The sequence below is a fragment of the Tachysurus fulvidraco genome, chromosome 11 (assembly GCF_022655615.1).
Source record: "Tachysurus fulvidraco isolate hzauxx_2018 chromosome 11, HZAU_PFXX_2.0, whole genome shotgun sequence".
Taxonomy (NCBI): domain Eukaryota; kingdom Metazoa; phylum Chordata; class Actinopteri; order Siluriformes; family Bagridae; genus Tachysurus; species Tachysurus fulvidraco.
In genome coordinates, this window is record NC_062528.1 from 14,143,749 (window position 1) to 14,164,195 (window position 20,447).

A 20,447-nucleotide genomic window follows, 5' to 3' on the forward strand; every position below is an offset into this window, starting at 1 on the left:
ACTACTCACTAACACTTCATATGGCATACTCACTAACACTTCATATGTTCATCAGCTTCTCATTTCTGTAAAATGTCACCATTGATTAAAAAACAAACAAACAAAAAAACGTTCATTATAGCTTTTTCTATCATTATTGTCTTGCTTATTTATTAAGCTACTATTCTCCTCAACGGTTTCTTTCGGTTTATTTCTAGTTGTCATTACCTTAAAGGATAGCTTGGTTTTACTCTCAGGCTGCCGCCAGATTACCAACGTGAATAGGAGACATACTGCAGCAAGAACTCCCAACATAGCAAGAGACCAGACCTGAAAGGCACCCTGTACTGCTACAATACAGAAAACACACACCAACAGACCTGTGGAGACAGACACGCAAATCCATAAGAAAAGTGTACAAGTGTTGTATGTGTGCTCTGAATGTAGATCATTTGTAAATGTAAGGAATAAAAATGGCTGTGTGTGTTGTTATAAGAAAATAATCAATCAGAGGCAGGAAGGTGTGACACAACCCATTATAAAAGGTTCTACATATGTGTTAACACCACAAATAAGACTTTCCGATAAGACTCCAAAATAAAAGTCACCGAGTGGTTTATTCCTCTTATACCACAGCGATTAACAAATGCTAATTGATTTATTTTTTTTTAGAATGGCATGTTAAAGACTTTTTCCCTCAATTTATACGGAACACAATCTCTCAATCATGGCTACAACACAACAGTTTTAACTTAACATTAGATTCAAGCTCTCTTCAGTATGATGCTTTATGTGTTTGGCTCAGTGAATAATGCGCCTAAACATGAAACCTATACATCACAATGTTTCAATGTTTCACATCACAATAATTCAGCTCATCCTAATTACTCGGCAAATTTCTGGAACAAAACAATGAAGGTCAATTTTATATTAAGAATCGTTAGTTAGTAAACGATTTAATTAACACCAAACATTGCCGTCAGTCACGATGAAGGAATTAGGGAACTGTGATCAGAATTTAGAAAGAATTATGTAACCCTACAAGTTTTAAACAACCACATTTGCAAGTTTAAGCCCAGTGGAAAGTGTTTCAGTGTTTGGCTTGTGTGTCTGACCTATTACACTGGTGCAGACGTTGACAGTGAACCCAGACAGCCGTGAGGGGTCTGTGTTTTTAGGGAAAAGCATGTTCTTGAGCGTGCACTCGTCTTGAGCTTTAGTTAGGTAATTTGAGCTGATATCACTAATGGAGTCTGGCTCAGTGTCATCTTGAGTCCCGGCGATCTGATATTGCACATTCACACTGGGCTGCTCCGGCTGGTACCTGAGAAGACGACAAAAGATTTAAACTTCGGGGTACAATTCTGACTGAAAAACTGTTAAGGGGTATTTTGCATAGTAAAATTTGCTCTTCAGTTCCTCCAGAAGTATTCAAAATAAAGAAATACCTCAAAACCAAGACACAAGCAGCCACTAGGGTGTACGCCAGCAATGTCCCAATAGACATGAGATCCACCAAATCCTTCAGGTCAAACAGGAAAGCCATCACAGCTACAACAAAGATGAAAATTAAGCTTAACATTCAATCATGTTTTTATTAAAAGGTTACAGAGGGTCACATGGAAATAGAAAAAAAAATTACTGAATTTAAGTAATAATTATCAAAGATAAGGATTATCATGTTGTAGGCATTGTGATGGTGTGGTTCGGCTCCACTTTTCTCCTTCACGTAAATGACTACTGCAAATCAGTGCAAAATTATATTTTACCATAAATAAATATTTCTTAGCTGATGGTCTTTCTTGGATGAGAATGTTCTCATTCACAGGACATAAAGACTACCTGAACGATTTAATGAGTGTGAAGGCAATAGCATATGATTTACATCATTTTCCTAGTCAAATGATGGTGGGCAGTGCCAGGCTGAAGACACCTGAAGATGAGTGTTGACACACATTCTTCTGTGTAGTATTGTACCATATGTGGTGGGCTTTGTATCTTCAACATCATCAGACTGCTGTGGGTTCCTACAGATGTCCTTTTATCCATATATATTTATTTAGACCAGAGGTGACCAACCCGTGGCTCTTTGCCCGGTTTCATGCGGCTCTTACGTTCGTATCGAAGTTTGTATTTGTCTTTTTTAATATGCGTGTTCGCTTCGCTTGAGTTCAATACGGTATTTATCAAATGCGCACGTGAATGGGATGAAAATACCTCAAAGTTTCCAAGTAGGAGCAAGATCATTTGAGTAAACAATTTGTGTCAAGTTCGCTCTCAAAATGGCAGGGAAAAAAAGGTGATGTTCATGTGTGCCCATGTGTATGATGTGGCTCTTTGCAGTAACACAGTAAAAAAATGTGGCTCTTGGGCTCTAACTGGTTGGCCACCCCTGATTTAGATGCTTTTATCGAAATTCACTGATGACTGGTAAGATCACGTTTGCATAAAGGCACGAGAGGCTGATAACTAACACAAAGTGAAATGTCATTGACGATCGAGCATTTTCAATTCGATTCAAATGCACTCCATATGCTTACTGTTTCATTCCAATACATCACACAGATGTGCCAAGTTTCTTAGTTTTACATAGTTGAGGGCTAAAAGGTAGGAATTTTTAATCAGGAACCTATATGACAGGTGCTCTACCAAACCTTGCCTGAGTAAGATATTTCTTCACACATCACTGGTCACTTATCACTCCTCACCAACTAGACACTGCTTCTTGTCACACAATGAGGGATTAGTAGTTTTATCAAGGTAATCCTTGCACATATCCGACATTCAGGTTGGTCCTCTTCCCCTTCAAGCTTACCAGACAACAGCCCTGCCACCATGGTGGAGACAATGGGCGTCTTCCGCTCACTGAGGCGAGACAGGTAGGAGAAGAGAAGACCGTCGCACGCCATGGAAAAGATAATGCGTGGCAGGGGAAACATGGAGCCCAGCAAACTGAGGCACAGAACGGATGGAATGAGTGAGGAAAAGGAGGAGAAAGGGAGAGAATTGGGCGATTGTATTCATTCATTTGACCCAAATACAAACTGAAGCTTGTGCCAGAATGAGTGTTCTCTTTCCAGAACTAATCTGACTTCATTTACAGGAGCAATGCTGCCAAGTGCTGAGCAAAAAGATGCCATGGCAAAGGTCTGATTTGTGTGTAACCGTTTGAGTTGGGACGTGTGGAAGAAAGTGTGTGCTAAACGACATTTCCAGAAAGACCTGTGAAGGAAACCACTCGATCAGTGGTTTTAATTTCTTTGGGTTAGATCCATTAGTGGTTTTAATTTCTTACCTGCCACAAGGCCTGAGGTTAGAGTGGCCATTAAAGGGGTTTTGGATTTGTCGTTGATCTTTGCCAAGAACTTAAAAAGCAGCCCGTCCTCAGCCATGGCCCATATAACTCTGGGCATTGGAAACATGGACCCTAGTAGACTAGTGGAAGATAAGGGAAAAGACAGAGAGCCGTGCAAGTAAGTAATATCACATAATTTGATTCATGAGTCACAGACAACATCAATTTTGCTAATGTTAAAGAATACACTGCGGGAAACGTATTAGCACGATGTAAACAAATTATGCTCACTAGTTCCTACTAACAATTCATTGTTATTCATGTTAGCAGGTTTGTGTGAGGGTTTTCATTAAACACAGGTGAAAGATGTTAGCCTGTTATAAAGACCTGCATTGTGACCACCATAAAAAAAAAATAAAAAAAAAACAACAACAATTGTGGGAGTGGTCTGCTTTTACTCTTAATTGGGCAATTAAACATGAAGCTTGTGGAATGAAGAACGGCTGCATTCATTAACGTAAGAGTGCATCTGACAAAGCGTGTTAATCTGGTGGTGTTGAACTGTGACACTTTCAGATTTTATTTTTAATCCTCAGAAAATGCTTTACTGCGGTCAGAGTCACAGCAGGTGAAACGACTGATTTGTTTATATTCTGGAAAAGAGAACCAACTAAGAAAATAATGTGAGCCGATACAGACAGGCAGACCAAAGGGGTAGCATATTAATTAAACATATTAATGTGGAATGAAAGAATACAATCAGTCGGCAAAACCTAACTTAAAATCTGTATGCGGTAAAGCTCATTTACATATATGACTTCTTCAGATAATCGTTTAGGAAACTTCTCAACATTGAAAGCTTTTTGACTATACAACTAGATTGATTAAACCCCCGACACTAGAGCTGTGTTTACCTGGTGGAGAGAGCACAGAGCGATCCGACTGCCACCGCGTACGTAGCACCATCCCAGCCCACGTGTTTAAAGGCCACGGGCAGTGGGCTGTTTACATCTAACATGTAATAGGGCATCATTACAGTAAGAGCTGCAGACACACTGAAATAGGCCACGAAGCAGATGAGCAGTGAGGACACAATGCCAATAGGGATGGCCCTCTGAGGGTTCTTCACCTCCTCTCCTGCAGAAAGAAAACAGCAGGCACATTAAACACACACACACACACACAGCAAACCTAGAACCAGTGTGGAGACATTTTTAGCTCTGTACAGAGATTTACAACACATTACCACAGATCTGATGTTCATATTAAAAACACGGGTAGTAAGACGGAACAAGCAGACAATAATTAGTTGTAATCATTTCTCTCTCCTGTTTTACCATCACTTTTTTCTTTTCCAAGAAAAACCTGAACAATGTAAAAATCGTAATACGCAAAATTCAGTCTCTTACCTGTAGTAGCGATACAATCAAAACCGACAAAAGCATAAAAGCAGGTAGCAGCGCCGGAGAGAACCCCAGAGATGCCAAATGGCATAAAACCTCCATCTCCCAGACTGGCAGGTGAAGGCAATGGTGCTGTTTCACTAGAAAGGTTTTTTAAAGGAAAAAAAAAGTATATTTACCTAGATGATTAACATGTTAAAAAAAAAAAAAGGGAAGCGGCTAATAGCGCACTCAGGATCGCACACGCACGCCAGACTCACGCATGCTGAACTTACTTTGCACTCAAACTTCTGTTAAGAATCTCTTCTGGATTCAGGTTCCAGTTTTTGAGGGATCCTTTGATCAGCCCTGCGATCACGACGAACAGCAGCACCAGCACGTTGACACAAGTGAACACTTTATTCACCATAGCAGACTCCTTCACTCCAAATGCCAGCAGCCCTGAACACAACCCATCCACAAAGCATAAACATAGCAGGATCTGTGCATAGTAAGTAAAAATACAAGATACTATTTGCACTGTATGAATAGCAAAAGCTCATATTTGCAGATTATATAGTATGTGAAAGATTAAATGTCTGCTTTTTGTCTTTAAAGGCAATTGTTATACCAAAAAAAAAAATGTTATGCAAAAATATGCTATATAACTATAGTCTCATTTCTCTGATGATATTTATAGAGAAAAATATGTTAAAATGATGGACTACTGATCAGAAGGTTATGAGTTGAGGGGAAAAAAAAAAAAGATCAAAAACTAATTAAACTACTAAATCGATTTCAGAGGTGTGGAGAAATATAGGGAGGTAAAATCATTAAGGAAAATAAGTTTAGAAATACATTTCAGCTGATTTACCAGTTAGAATGAGGATGATGAGCACAGCGAATATGTCTGGGTACTCGGCTAAAATCCCCGGTGCGTTTATGCTCATGTGGTTCCTGCAGAACATCTCGATTTGTTTTCCTATGAGCTCATCGAATGTAGCGCTCCAGGCTCGAGCTACACTGGATGTCCCTAATAGAGAGATTTCAAGACAAAAACAAATCATGTTGATATCCAGGAACAATCACGGAACCTAAAACGACAGATAATAAATATCAGAGTCTAGAGAAGAGATGAAATCTAGATCCAAATCTAATCTAGAATAATCTATTGCTTTAAAGCTGCTCTGTGTATTTTGTGACAACTTTCAACATGACTTGACCAAGATAAGGGATCATATGTGTATACCATTGTACACTGGTTAAATGTTTTTAGGAAATTTTATGAAACTGTTCTTCTAATTCCAGTGAAATGGCATTTGTGGGGAAACTGCATACTACAGTCAGTATTACACAAGAACCACAAATTCTATTGCAGATTAGACATTTTTGTTAGATTAGCTGTACTAACTGTAACTCTGAATAGTTTTACAGACATGATCTTTTGCCTTCTGTCTCACTTCTGTTTCTCAGTCTTACATCTTTTCCCCTTTTTGGACCAGTGTAAGGCGTTACTCGTATTTGTACCTTTTTACTTCCTTTTACATCATGATTGTTTTTCTTTTAACTTCAGCATGTATTTGGATCTAACCCTGGGAGATGGCTCTGTCCTTTTAGAACACAGCCATAACTATATTTTGTAAATAAGCCCTAATAAACAAACTTGTTTTCCTCTTTCAGGATAAAAGACCTATCTTCATGAATAAACCTAAGATAACCCACCTATGACGTATGACAGGATGAGGTTCCAGCCGGTAATAAAGGCCCACAGCTCTCCCACAGTCACATAGCTGTACAGATACGCAGACCCTGTCCTGGGCACTCGTGCTCCAAACTCAGCATAACACAGACCAGCCATGACCGAGGCCAGAGCAGCAATGAGGAACGAGAGCACAATGGCAGGGCCGGCATTTTCCCGAGCTACAGCACCTGCCAACACATACACGCCAGCGCCGAGTGTACTGCCCACGCCCAGCGCCACCAAGTCAAACGTGTTGAGACATCGTGACAGACGTGAATCCTCAGTGCTGCAATCCACCGCTTTCACACGCAGCAGCTGCTTCCCAAAGCTCTGCAGCACAGAGAGAACCATGGCAAAGCTTCACAGGCACACACACGCATACACACAGTTCTCCAATGTAGGGTCTATGACCTGTAGGGGAAAAAAGAAGGGGATTTTTATTTTTTACAACATACAAAGCAAAAAAAAAACAAAAAAAAAAAACTCACGACTGAAGACACTTTATCTAATCAACAATTATTAACACAACAATTCATGTTAAAGTTAAAAAAAATAATGTGGAAGTTAAAATAGTTTGTAAATTGCATCATTTTTAACATAACCACACTGTATTTATTCAATTCAAGAGAGGACTGTTTTTGTTGTTATCTTCAGTCGAAAAAAACCCAACACAAACCAATTCCAAAGATGACGAGTCAGAAATACAAAACTTTACATGTCACTGTGCCACAGTCTACAGATTTGAATACACGTCGCACATCCAGACGTTAAACAACCTTCTTTTACTGTGTAAACGTGTTTCATATTTAAGCCCTAAAAATGCTATCCAGCTGACAGGACAATTAGATTTCTAATAATAATTGCTCTTCAAAAAAAAAAAAAAGTTTAAAAACGCTTGAAAAGATGTTTTTCAAGTGTCAAAACAGTGACAAGTTTTAATCGTAGTGAATGGGTTGTAAATAAGACCACATGCAGGGTGATACCCAAGCCCTTGTTAAATATGGTAAGAAAATTAATTGAATTTCTTTGGAAATATGCCAAAGGTTTTAATTACACGCAAACTGTTAAGTCTAATCTTCAGCGTTTCACTTGTATTTGTAGATAACGATGGGCTTAAAAGCTGGAGATGTTAACTAGATTTAACAGCAACATTTTTTTTCTTTTTTCTCAAAAGCGGAAACACGTAACACATGGGCACACCTGTATAGTCAGGCTCATGTAGCACGGTGAAACAGGATCATACTCGCACTGACATTTACACCACACTGTTTAACAAAGCTCCAATGTTTAGAAATGTAAACTCTAAATTCTTTGCGCAATCTAAAAGGGAAACAAAGTGTAGTTCACCTCATTTCTTAAAACCGTACTCAAAACCCTAATTAAGAATAAAATCCTAATTAACAATAAAACTAAAAAAAAATGTTAAAAAAAAAAGAAAAAAGGGAAGAAGAAGAAGAAGGGAAAAAAAAGATACAAAACGTAATCGACTTACCCACGCCTAAAGCTACGGCACAATCCAGAACAGATTAAAGGAATCTTTTCATGTCGCAATCATTGACTAACATAAATCAGAAATCATCCACCGAATGAAGGTACACGGCTGATCATAAGCAAGGGATGCAATTTTCTTCTCTGTACTTCTCAGACACAGCAGATGCCCAGAAATAGACCAAAGTGTGGTCACATGGCCAGGTGACTCTAGCAGCTGACTTTGCCAACACCTCCTCATCTGCTTTTTATAATATCCACTCTCTGCAATGCCTTTGCCTGCCATCACATGCCATGAACACAAGAAATTAAAGAGCTGCACAGTTTTGATAAGCAAAGAGACCAAAGAACAATTAAGCCTCTCTCACCTTCAATTAAACTGTGATGTTCTTAGATATGAAATGATGAGATTAAATCTAAAAATGCAGTTTTCTTTTCACTGACCCATCTGATATAAAAAATAATAATACAAAATAATAAATAAACAAATTACCCAGAATTGCGCAGTTGTCTCTAAGGTAAATTTTAAAAGTTTGCCTGGCTCTGCTAACTATTATTGGTTAAAATGTTCCCTTCTTAGCCACAATAATTTTAATATGTATAAAGCTTGGTAAGTGACTGATTTACCGTAGGTTTGCACCCAGTTTATCGGCAAACACTTTTAGCAATCCATTTATTATAGCAACACCAAAGTCACACTCCTTATTTTAGCTGCTGAGATTGTTGTACAGTAGTGGAATAAAAAATAAATAGCACAATTCCATTTCTGATTAGCAAACAGAAAGGAATTTTTCAGTCATGAAACTGCTTGGCTTTTCAAGGAGAACCTGCACCAACCAGTCACACCTCTTACTGTCATTTTTCTCTCTCTCTCTCTCTCTCTCTCTTCTACGATGTTATCTAACCACTGATCTAGTTCACATACAAATGGATTTTCCAAACGTATTCATAAAGTTTAGTCACATATAGAATGCCATTATTAAGGAACAATCAAACACCCGAGAACAAGGATGGGTGATGTCATCACTGGATCATCTGTCATTGTTTACGAGAATCTATCAGTGGCCCATTCAGACGTCAGGAGAAATCCCTATGAAAAACCAGATGCTGGTGTGAAGCGGGCAGTTGCACAATACACAACAGAACATTCGGTTTTGTCTTTTACAATTTAAGAGTGACAAAAACAGCCTGTGAATCCAACCTTCCATTTATCATTGTTATGTATGCACAGTAACTTTCACAAGTGCTTCAATTTATGACCAAAAAAAAAAAAACTAAACAACACGACCACAACAAATACGTAGGCAGGGTTGTGGCCCAGCCCCTCTGTCCACCAATCACAGAAAAGAGGCTCGACATGAACAAGTGACATACTAGGAATGTCACATTGGAAAGGACATCAGTTTGATATTTATATAACTGTGACTACTAGACATGCAGTGATGTGTAAAATTGCCCAAAATAAAATAAAAAAAGGTCCAGTGAACTCTTATCTAATTAACAAGATTGTGAGATTGTCTTCTCTAAAAAAAACAAACATTTCTTTTCATTTGTTAAGGAAGAAATATTAATCATGTCCTTAAAACTTCATCCACATTCAATAGCATAACCATAATTATTTCTTAAAATTATGTAGTTATTGTATTAAATCAAGCCTTTATGAAAGCACATGTTTGGTTTACTCAAGGCCAGATGGTGGAATTGACACCGACATTACTCATCATGGTCGTGATTACAATGGGCTAAAATTACCAAGCTGCTAGGATTCAAAACAATCCCTGCAAAACAGCCACCGTGTCTAACGTGTATTGTGATGCTAACATTGAATATTGAAGGGCACATGACAGGCCAACAAACGGCCTCCATGTCACACCGTTGCAATAACACCAAAACACAAACTCCAAATTAATGACCTAACTGATATGTCGTGACACCCAGGCCACACAAACGTTCCATATAAAATATCCTGTAAGGAAGATGATATGAATGCCACAGCCACCTTATCTCAGGAAGAACAACATGGCCTTTTGTTTGAAGAACAATGACAGAGTGAATGTACAGAAATTATCCAAATTTACAGACTAGACCCTATAGAGCTTGCACTAGAATGTTCTCTAACACACTACTCCAGAGTTTAGGGATGCCTCAGCTGACTACACTGCTTAATAAATTTAGCAGTACATGTACAATAAAAAAACATATTAAAGAGGTCTCCCATTGTAAATATTGGCTGAATGGGGATAATAGTCTAAAACGTTTAAGAGACCATAGTCTCAGTCCCTAACGTCACACCCATGAACTGTTTGGTGAATGTCTGATGCATACAACAAACAAATTAGAAACCCTTTAAAGTCTGATTGGTTTTCTGGGAGATTTGTGATGCATTTTGTTAACAGTCAGCCTGAAAACAAATCTCCTCTGACTCTTGACCTAGAAGGAAGCTAGCTTTAATAAAAATAAATTGACAATGAACACTTATTAGGGTAGGCTACTTTGTACACGCTTATGAGACGTCGACTTTACATTTACACACCTCTAAGATCTAGCTTTATGCTGAATAAAACTGTTTGGTTTCTTTACATGCGAGTCAGATGCCATCTTGGGCAGTCTGCTGCAAAAAAGCTGTTAGAAAGTCCAGACCTTCTGTTGTCAGTCTGAAGGTTTGGCTACATGAGACTAAAATGAACACAACTTTGATCTCTGGGAGAAAATGAAGGCAATTCTCTCTCCTTTGCTGATACTAAACAATCACAAGAATTTGCGAGGTCAGGTATATGGAAGAGGTCAGTAAATGTGCTCACCTCCCCTCAAACATAGCAGCAGCTCGAAAAGATGAGGTGACAAAGCCGCTCGTGTCAGCCATGAAATGCCTTAAAAGTTAGGATTCTGTACGTGAACACATTCCGTTTTCAAACAGGCAGGCTGTAGCGCTTGACTGATTTACACAAAATAAAGCCCAAACAGTTTGTCCTCAAATACGGGATGGTTTGGAAATGGAATATTGTCTGAGAAGACACAGAAAACATTGAACCACTGAACCATATCTCCTGCTAACTGTAGAAGTTGCTACTGTAGAGCAAGATTCAAGGGCAGGACAAACATTCCAGATGACATTTAATTAAACAAACAAAATTTCATTGGCAAATTTTTTTTATAATATATATCCATTATACACCCATATATATTATATACATGTATATATACACACACACTATATACACACCCATTATATATATACACACACCCATTATATATATATATATATATATTCATGCATATATGCACACACACGTGTGTGTACTCTCTCTCTCATTATATATATCTTTTTATATATAAAAAGAAATAATGCCAAACCCTAGACCATCCATGTTGCTTAACACGCGCCATTTTCACTTTTTTTAAATTATTATTATTATTATTATTAACAAACACCACGTGCGCCAAGGAAAATCAATGCTTTGTAATTTAGAAACGTTTTTATTTCTTTTTTTAAGGTTTTCGTCCACTTGGCAAGTATGTTTGGATAGACTAATGTAAATGATGATATGCTATCTAATATCCCGCCTAGGCATGATGTACTGTGGTGTGTGTGTGTGTGTACACATAGCATGATGAGAACACAAAGAGCATCTCTTGTGTTTATATATTTATATAAAAACGCACTCTATAATTCCCGAAAAATACAACCCGACACATTCCCTAAAGGTTATACCCGACATATGATCAGATATCCGTGTAAATGCTACATTTGTATCAGGGTGTGTGACTACAGCACACTGCTTAATGACGTTGTGTGTGTTGCATCAGCTCCTAAAATGGTAAACTGCCACGCGCGAGACTTCAGATCAGCTAGAATAAAAATAATGCACAGACTCCAACAACTGACTGCAACCCATGAATCATCTTAAACGAATGATCTTAGGTCTTACCTTGTTAAATCCGTATATTTTGAAGACTGTGTGCTCGGTAGGCAAGCAGTGAAGAAGAAGCCACGTGCAGCCTTTGTGCATAGGAGGACAGTGAATGGATCTCAGTTTGTAAAAGAGGAACCACTTCCTCTACAACTCCACACCTCGATGTAGCTAAACCACACCTCCTCATAGGCGGAGGAAGGTCCTAATGCACGCCCAGAACTTGGAAATGAGAAGTGAAAATTCATATTCAGTCACTGTGTGTTGGTTGGATTTAAGACAAAGTCTGTGTTATTTTTACTTTTTGGAGGGCAGAAGGAGAGCATGGAAACTTTGTACACACACACACACACACACACACACACACACACACACACACACACACACACACACACACACACACACACACGCAAAGGGCAGGAACTCCCAAACCCAGAAGTAAAAGTGCTAACCTCAAAGCCATCATGCCATCATGGTGTGTGTGTGTGTGTGTGTGTGTTTGTGTGGTGTGTGAGTGTGTGTTTTGGGTGCGTGTGTTAGTGGACATTTTGTGTGTGCAGTTTTGTGTCTGTACAGTATGTATGTTCATTGTGCTGAAAAGGGCAAAAGTGTAACCAATGCCCTAACAGAAGTGTCACTTGTGCCTAGTGGTTGAGTGGGGCGCCAACTTCACGCTGGTCATCTACCAATATTTTTTTCATTCTGATGTAAATTTGAAATCTTTACTAAATTCGTTTAATTAATTACACAAAAAACGAATAGTTCAGTACTCAAGAAAAGTCTCAAAGGTTATGCTCCGTTATATTTTCTAGTTTCCTGCAACTAAGCAAACAATCTTATCTTTTTTATAATCTTCATGGGAAGTATATTCTCAATAGACCAGTGTTTAAGAATACAATAGAGTTAAATCCTGTTAAAAAGTAAAAATGAATCCAAAACTCAGTGCAGGTCATGTTTTATTTTCATTTATTCATGCATTTGTCATAATTGTTTTATTGCTCAAGTTTACAGCAGATGCTGTGCTAAACCTGAAACTTACTATAAAGACCATAAAGATAAGAATATCTGCCAAATAGTAGCAGCAAAAGATAATAGTATCTTTTTTTAATCTATCTATCTATCTATCTATCTATCTATCTATCTATCTATCTATCTATCTATCTATCTATCTATCTATCTATCTATCTATCTATCTATCTATCTATCTATCTATCTATCTATCTATCTGTCTGTCTGTCTGTCTGTCTGTCTGTCTGTCTGTCTGTCTGTCTGTCTGTCTGTTTCTGTTAGATATCTACCCGACCATTCATATACAGACAGACAGTCAGATGAATGGTCAATAGACAAGCTCAGTGAACTTTCCCTGAGTCAAGTCTTTTTTTTAGCGTTTGTTGGAAGACAGTCAGAAATTCATGGGAAATTCATTCCACTACCTTTATGTCACTATAGATAAGAGTCCTCCACTTGCAGCCAGCTGTCACTGCTATTATCAGTTTCTTTTTTTTTTCTTTTCTATTTCTCTCTAAACATCTCCAAGATGTCCATTTTCCTCTGTTTGGGTTCTTCTTGTTTTTGTCTCCTTCCCACCTGTCTGTGAATAATATGAAACTCTCTGCTGGCCCTTATTTCCACCTGACTCTCAGTTTGGTTTTTGTTTCTTTCTCACAGCAAGCTGCTTCACAGCAATCTTCTCAAACACGTTCTCAGTTTCTGTTTGATTTAATTCATCCTGGCCTTTTCCCCTTTAGACTCTAAATGTTTGAAACAGATCATTTTCTGTCTTCTCACATCACCACTCTCTCTCCTCCATCCCTCTCTCTGCTTTGTACTGATTACAGGAAGTATTTGGATGATTTGTGTTTTGTCCTCCTGCTAATCTTTAAGAATATTTCACTTTCTCCTTACACCAGCTGCTCTATACGAACGTTGTTTGCTTTTTCTTTAACATCTCTCTCTCTCTCTCTCTCTCTCTCTCTCTCTCTCTCTCTCTCTCTCTCTCTCTCTCTCTCTCTCTCTCTCTCTCTCTCAAGCTGCTCTTTGTGTACTTCTTCCGAAGTTTGATTATTTGTCACAACTTTATTTCTTTTCCTTTAAACAACAAAAGTACAACACATTTTGTAATTCTCTATCAATCACCTCAGTCTCTTTCAGTTTATTGCTTTGCTCTGTCTCTCTCTTCTTACTTTCCATTTCTGTGCATATGTATATTTGTCAGACTGTCTCCATTTTTCTCTGCACGCCTTCCTGTTTCCTTCAACCCCATTTTTCTCCTGTCTCTTTCTCTCTGTCTCTTTCTCCATCTCTTTCTGCTGCATTGCAATTTCACATTCCTCCTCTTCTTCTTTTAACCAGTTCTATATATCCCCCCTCTTTTTAAACATAGGGTCTTCTCCTCATCTGTTTCTTTGATTTCATTTTCCATCTCCCCTTGTTTTTCATTTTGTCTATTGAGAGCTGTGAAATTTTCAGTCTGTAATTCTATCTCCAATCTCTTCTCCTCCAAAGGCATTTCCATCACTTTGCACTGTTCTATTTTATTCATCAACTCTCTCTCTCTCCTCTCTCCTTTGCCTTCTCACTCTCAGACTGCATTGCTACACTGCTATCCAGCTCTTGGATTTCCTTTTCATGTGTAATTCTCTCTTTGAGTTCCTCCACCTTTCTTACTCACTATATCACTTTTTCCTGTCACATCATGCATTTGCTCCAAATATTCCTCCTCCTCATCCTCCAGTAGCTCATCCTTCAACCCTAGATTTTCTGCCACTACATTTCTCAGATTTTTCAGCTCCCATTTCAGTGCCTCCTTTCTTTATTGTGCTCAGCTCTCTCATCTTTTAGATTTGTTTCCATCTTTCAGAATGTTTTGTTTTTTTTGGAATATCATGCTGTTTTTCAGGTTTAGTACACTCTTTCTTCATTTCACAGCTCTCTTCTCTTCATTTCATCCAATCTGACACTTTTTATCTACTGGACTCTAGTAGTCTTGATGTTCCCAGTGTCCATTCATGGTTTGGTTCATTCCCTGTCTCTACTAGCTGTAGTATGGACATTGTAGTGTTTTGGTCATACCAAGGCAAGTCTTTTTCTTACAAACTCTCTTACAATGTTCTGTGTGAAGTACCTTCATCTAAACACCACACAAGCATTTCTAATGTTGTGTGAAAGCTTTAGAAAGCCAGTTCTGCACCATAAGCATAGAATCACTGGATCCCATTGACCTTCATTGTTAGCTGTGTTAATTTTCTACATATTAGTAATACTAATTATTGTAAATAGCAATAATATGTTGAAATCATTTATATGTTGGCAGATACTACCTTTTTCTTCCATAAAATGATTCTTATGGTTTTTCCTTTCATTTTTTAGATGTTATAATTATATATTCACATCGAGGCTGGAAAAGGTGATATGATTTATGGCTTGGTTTCATTTCTTTACATCACAAAATCTTACACTTGGGTGTATAGACTTTTTATATCCATTGTTCTTACCAGGCTTAATTCCTAAAATGGTTCATTACAGATCTAAATGAAACACTACGAATACTCTTTTACATTTATGGCATTTGGCAGACGTCCTTATCCAGAGCAATGTATAAATGTGCTTTGAAATCTCCATCAGTGAATACATAAATACTTAGAGGTCTATGTCTATTTAGTCATGTTTTTAACTCAGTAACTAGATCTGCCCATTACTAATTTTGCTGTGATGGACATTTGACCCACCCACAAGGTGTTGCACATTTGGATTTGTTGCTAAATGATGAGAATAATGAGAATAAACACAACCATCCTGTGGGTTGAATCCTTATTCACATGTTCAAACTAAACATCCTTTCAACACCCCGCTGTTTAACCTTTACTCCTTTATGCCTAGATGGTGGCTTTACAACTTCACTATCAGTTATCACCCAGTAGTAGATGGTTTCACCTTCTTCCTCATGACATTTCAGGGACTTTTCTTTTTTACTGTAACCTCCAGCTTCCGACAGGGATTAATTGCTCAGTTGGATAAAATGAGATAAAAGTCATTCTGGATAGCGTTGTCTGCCAAATAATATTACACAATCAGACTGTCGTCAAGTTACTTTTTTACTCTAACCTCCAGCTTCCGACAGGAATTAGCAAATTAAATTGTATAGGAGTCTTTGACTCCTAACCCTAAGATTGTGGGTTTGAGTCTCGGGCCAGCCACGACTGAGGTGTCCTTGAGCAAGGCAACCCTTAACCCTCAATTGCTCAGTTGGATAAAATGAGATAAAAGTCATTCTGGATAGCGTTGTCTGCCAAATAAAATTACACAATCAGACTGTCAAGTTATTTTTAAGACACTGTCATGTTTTCTTTGCCGTTCAGTTTTGTTGTGAAGAGAACTTGCTGTTTAGTGTTGAAGCAGAAGGTGCAATGGGGACACCACAACAGTCTAATGGCAAATTTGATGAAGCTGTAGAACTTTATGTAAATATCAAATATCTACTATTAGTAATGGGCGATATAAACGATATACGATATAAACGATACAACATTGGCCTACGATAGAGATTTTAATTCTATTGCACTATCGCGATAATGCATGTTGATGACGCAATCTACCCGCGAAATTTAGAGCCACGAGCAACGAATCATCATATTCGTCATCTTGAATAAACATGGCTGAAAGCGTCAGCGAAACAGAGGAGCTCGTTAAAAAGACCGGTGCAACATCTATTATTGGTTTGGATTTAAGCCGTCCGACGAGCAGCAGAAAAATATACTCTGTAGAGTGTGTGGGGCAAAAGTTCCAGCTAAGAGCGGTAACACGACTAATCTGTTCTACCACCTCAAAACTAAACATGTCGTTGAATACCAACGGCAATGCAGCCGACCGCAAGATCCAGTACGAAGAACGCATGAGAGAAAATACAGGAACTGATCCAAACCTCAATCTAACAGTCATTTTCAAAAGGTACTCCTTATATTTGGAAGAGCTAACAGGCTAACGCTAGCGCTAACATGCTAACACCAGACAGTTTTTCCTGTGCTTTGCATATTTTGTGTCCTTTAAGAAAATAACTACATTTGCACTTTTTACTGTATATATGGCATAACACTACTGTAAAGAAACTTTTATACTTTAAAAATTCTCTTTTAGTTGACGTATATGTTCCTTATACTGAAAGTATTTTACTTATTTATTTTGTGCTTTCATTTAGCACTTGTTTTCATTTGAAGTATGTGCACTACACTTGGAAGAATTTTCTTTATTTAAAATAGCCATGCCTAATACTGGAAGTATATCCCTAATTCACAGTGTCCATTTTTTTATTAACAAGACACCAGTTTTAATTTCATTAGGAGAACAAAATGTTTAAAAGCAAATGTGTTACCTCGGCTGCAGGTTTGAAATATGCTTTTATTTAAAGTATCTGTGCATTTACACAGAATAATTTTCTTTGCCTAATTAATACTGGAAGTATTTTCAGTACAGTGTATGTTCCTTAACTAAAAAGACACAAGTTTTTATGTTCTCTGCAACTTGGGTGGCATTTAAGAACCAAGGACTTGAACTAAGTATAGTGCCTTTTAGAAGGAAAGACTTATTTATCTGCAACATTTTGTTGTACAATTACAGTTTTGCTTTTTCACAATAAATGTTCTCAAAACGACATGTTTCTTTATTTCTTAAAAAAAAAATACATTTAGCAGTTAGGCTTTCCTAAGGGTCTGTGTAACCTGTTCTGAAATAGTTCTATTATAATTTATATATCGCAATATATATCGTTATCGCAAGAGGCTGCAATGTATATCGCAATATGGATTTTAGGCCATATCGCCCATCCCTATCTACTATCACACTTTCTAAGAACAATTCCAAACTGGGCAAGGAGAAAGTTAATATATATACAGTAAATATGAAGTAAATCATATATAAATATTCACAAAGTTTACACCTAACTTGATTTTAATTAGATGGAAAGAAACGTAACATGAACTAAGAGGAAGGTCTTGTAGACATGTGAAGAACAAAACAATAATGAAGTGAAATAATGATCTGTGGTGCTACCCATAGAGGGCAGCATTATATCACAGTATCTACTTATTTTCAGCTGAATGAACTTTGCAACACGCTTCATGAAAATGAGGACAAGCTGAAGTCGGTGTGTCCTAGAAAGACCTTACAGGCAGAACCAGCACTGAAAGTGCAACACCTAGGCAACACCATAACACCTGGGGCATGTAGTGTCCTCATGAGTGGCTGGAATACATAAATCAATGTGTCTGATAACACAAATGTATTACAAAATTATCACAGTTTTTCTTGCTAGTAAGTATTATTGTATTATACATTAATATATTGGATTTATGGGGAATCGGATAAAGCGGTAGAAAATGAGTGAGTGAGATTTATGGGGGGAAAAACAAACCAACAAAAACACATCAATTTTAATTTTTACATTTGTATATTTTATTCTTCTAAGTTAACAGTACAAGACTGGAAATCTAACTCAGGTTTTTCTTCATGAACAAAAGAAACAACAATGACCAAACAGTTGTGCCATACATGTACACTTGATTGGAGTCTTTTCTCCCATAATTATGAGCCTAGTTTTGTCCGGTAGACTCAAAACAACCTTTAAAATGAAATGAAGAAGAGAAATGAAGATGCCCCTGTCCCACACGTGTGCTCTTGTGGAGGTGTTGGAGTGCCTTGTTCAGTCTTGATTTCCATACCAGTTTCTTTACACTCGCATCGTTGATTAATGTCAAGAAGGAAACTTGATTAGCACGAAAAGAGACCAGCTGTAACAAAGTAGGCACTGCTCTCCTACAGACTCCACTCGTCCTGTTAACATCTTCCATTTCAGAACACTAATGAACATGCCTCTGGACGCTAGAAAGGTGTGATTAAGCAAGAGGTACCTCCTTCATTCTCACAATGAGTCTTGTTCATGAGGCAGATATTTATGCAGAGTGGCACTCTTAAGCTTTTGGAGAGCTGAAAAGGGAGATATTATAAAAAATGCCTTTCTTGTTACATAAAGAGAACCAGGGATTTGGAGCAGTTGTGGAGAACCATTAGAGAGATGGTGTTGGAATGTAAATGCAAATTCTCTTTTTGATTGTGGTAGGAAAGGAGATCAAACTGAGCATATGGTAAAGCGGTTGAAACAGTTTAGGATCTGCTGCATGCCTCAGTGATTAAACAAAATTACTGCAAGCACAAAACACTGCATCGAAAATTCCTTCCTATTTCGTAAAAGTGATAGACCAGCGTCATTAGTGCTAGGTGAAACACTTTTTTGCACAGTAGCAATTATCAGGTAGCAGCAGTAAATATACACTGCTCAAAAAACTCAAGGGAACTGTAAAATCACTGTAAAATTGGTCTCAATGAACAAAATATTTATGTTAAAAATATTTATATAATATAATAATATATACAGTTGATTGTGTAATTCACTGAGAACAAAATGATGGAATGGTCAATGGAAACCAAAATCATCAACCAACTGAGGAATGGATTCAAATCCATACATTTCATCCTGGTACCTAACAGCAGTAAGGGTGTGACTGTCGAAGGATATTCCTCATCAGGATGATGCAGCAGGAGGCATAACGTTCCCCACGGCATCTTCAGACTATTTCACGTCTGTCACATGTACTCAGTGTGAACCTGCTCTCATCTGTGAATGGGGCCCCAGTGGAGGACCTGCCAATTCTGGTGTTCTCTGGCAAATGCCAAGTGAGCTGCATGGTGCAGGGGCTTCAAGCACAGGCACCAGTAGAGGATGTCGGGCCTTCATGCCACCCTCATGAAGCATGTTTCTGACAGCTTGTCAGAACAGCAGTGCAGTAGCCATTTTGTAGGCTCTGGCAGCACCTCTCCTGTTCCTCCTTACACAAAGGAGCAGATTCTGGTCCTGTTGATGGGTTGTTGCTCTCCTCCTGTAATGGCCCACCTCTTGATATCTCCTTCATCCTTTTGAAACTGCTGGGAGACACACCAAACCTCCAAGTGACGGCACATATAAATGTGCAATCCTGGAGGAGCTGGACTACTGGACTACTGCAAACTGATTGAATTGAAGGTACCACCTCAACAGGATACAAAACTAGAGACAAATCAGTTAGGAAGGATAAGGAGAGAGTAATTGTCTGTGGCCAACATCAGCAATGCCATTTTATTTTTTGGGGCTTGTCTTGTTGTGCCTGATTTTTGTAACCACTCTTTGGACTGATTGAATATATCGAACTGTAAAGATCTGTTTTCTCAGATCTGTTCCCTTTGTAGCCAACAGACTGCTTGAAAACATCACCTGCTCCCTTGCCTGAACTTAATATTAGTATTTTTCTTTAACCTGAAGTGTTTCTGCACTGTTTTATAATAGAGCAGGGCAGATTTCTATTCAATGTTTACTGAACCTTTGCATTATTCATATACATCAGCATAATTGCACCATTAATCTTGTACTAATAGTTATTCAGGTACTGTTAAGACGTATGCAATTATATTTGAACAGCTCTGTTTATCTGTATGTATCTGCATACTGCATCAAACATATATATTATCATATTATTTATGTCCTCATCTGAATGATGAAATTCATGTGTTTTTATTTATTTATTTATTTATTTATTACATCATTTGTATGCTGCTATAGGACTTAA

At 37.9% G+C, this 20,447-nt stretch overlaps 1 protein-coding gene across 1 annotated transcript in view; it reads right to left on the bottom strand.

The window, feature by feature from the left end:
• Positions 1-11,965, bottom strand: part of slc7a1b (solute carrier family 7 member 1b) — a 13,220-nt gene extending 1,255 nt beyond the window's left edge. Inside the window, exons 1-10 of the mRNA XM_027147859.2 lie at positions 11,815-11,965; positions 6,379-6,808; positions 5,531-5,689; positions 4,953-5,118; positions 4,684-4,817; positions 4,189-4,411; positions 3,275-3,414; positions 1,428-1,530; positions 1,095-1,303; positions 208-359 (exon numbers count right to left, since the gene is read on the bottom strand). Of these exons, the coding sequence (XP_027003660.2) occupies positions 208-359; positions 1,095-1,303; positions 1,428-1,530; positions 3,275-3,414; positions 4,189-4,411; positions 4,684-4,817; positions 4,953-5,118; positions 5,531-5,689; positions 6,379-6,748 (1,656 nt within the window). The 5' untranslated portion in view covers positions 6,749-6,808; positions 11,815-11,965. The remainder of the gene's footprint in view (positions 1-207; positions 360-1,094; positions 1,304-1,427; positions 1,531-3,274; positions 3,415-4,188; positions 4,412-4,683; positions 4,818-4,952; positions 5,119-5,530; positions 5,690-6,378; positions 6,809-11,814) is intronic.
• Between the last annotated feature and the right edge of the window lie 8,482 nt (positions 11,966-20,447).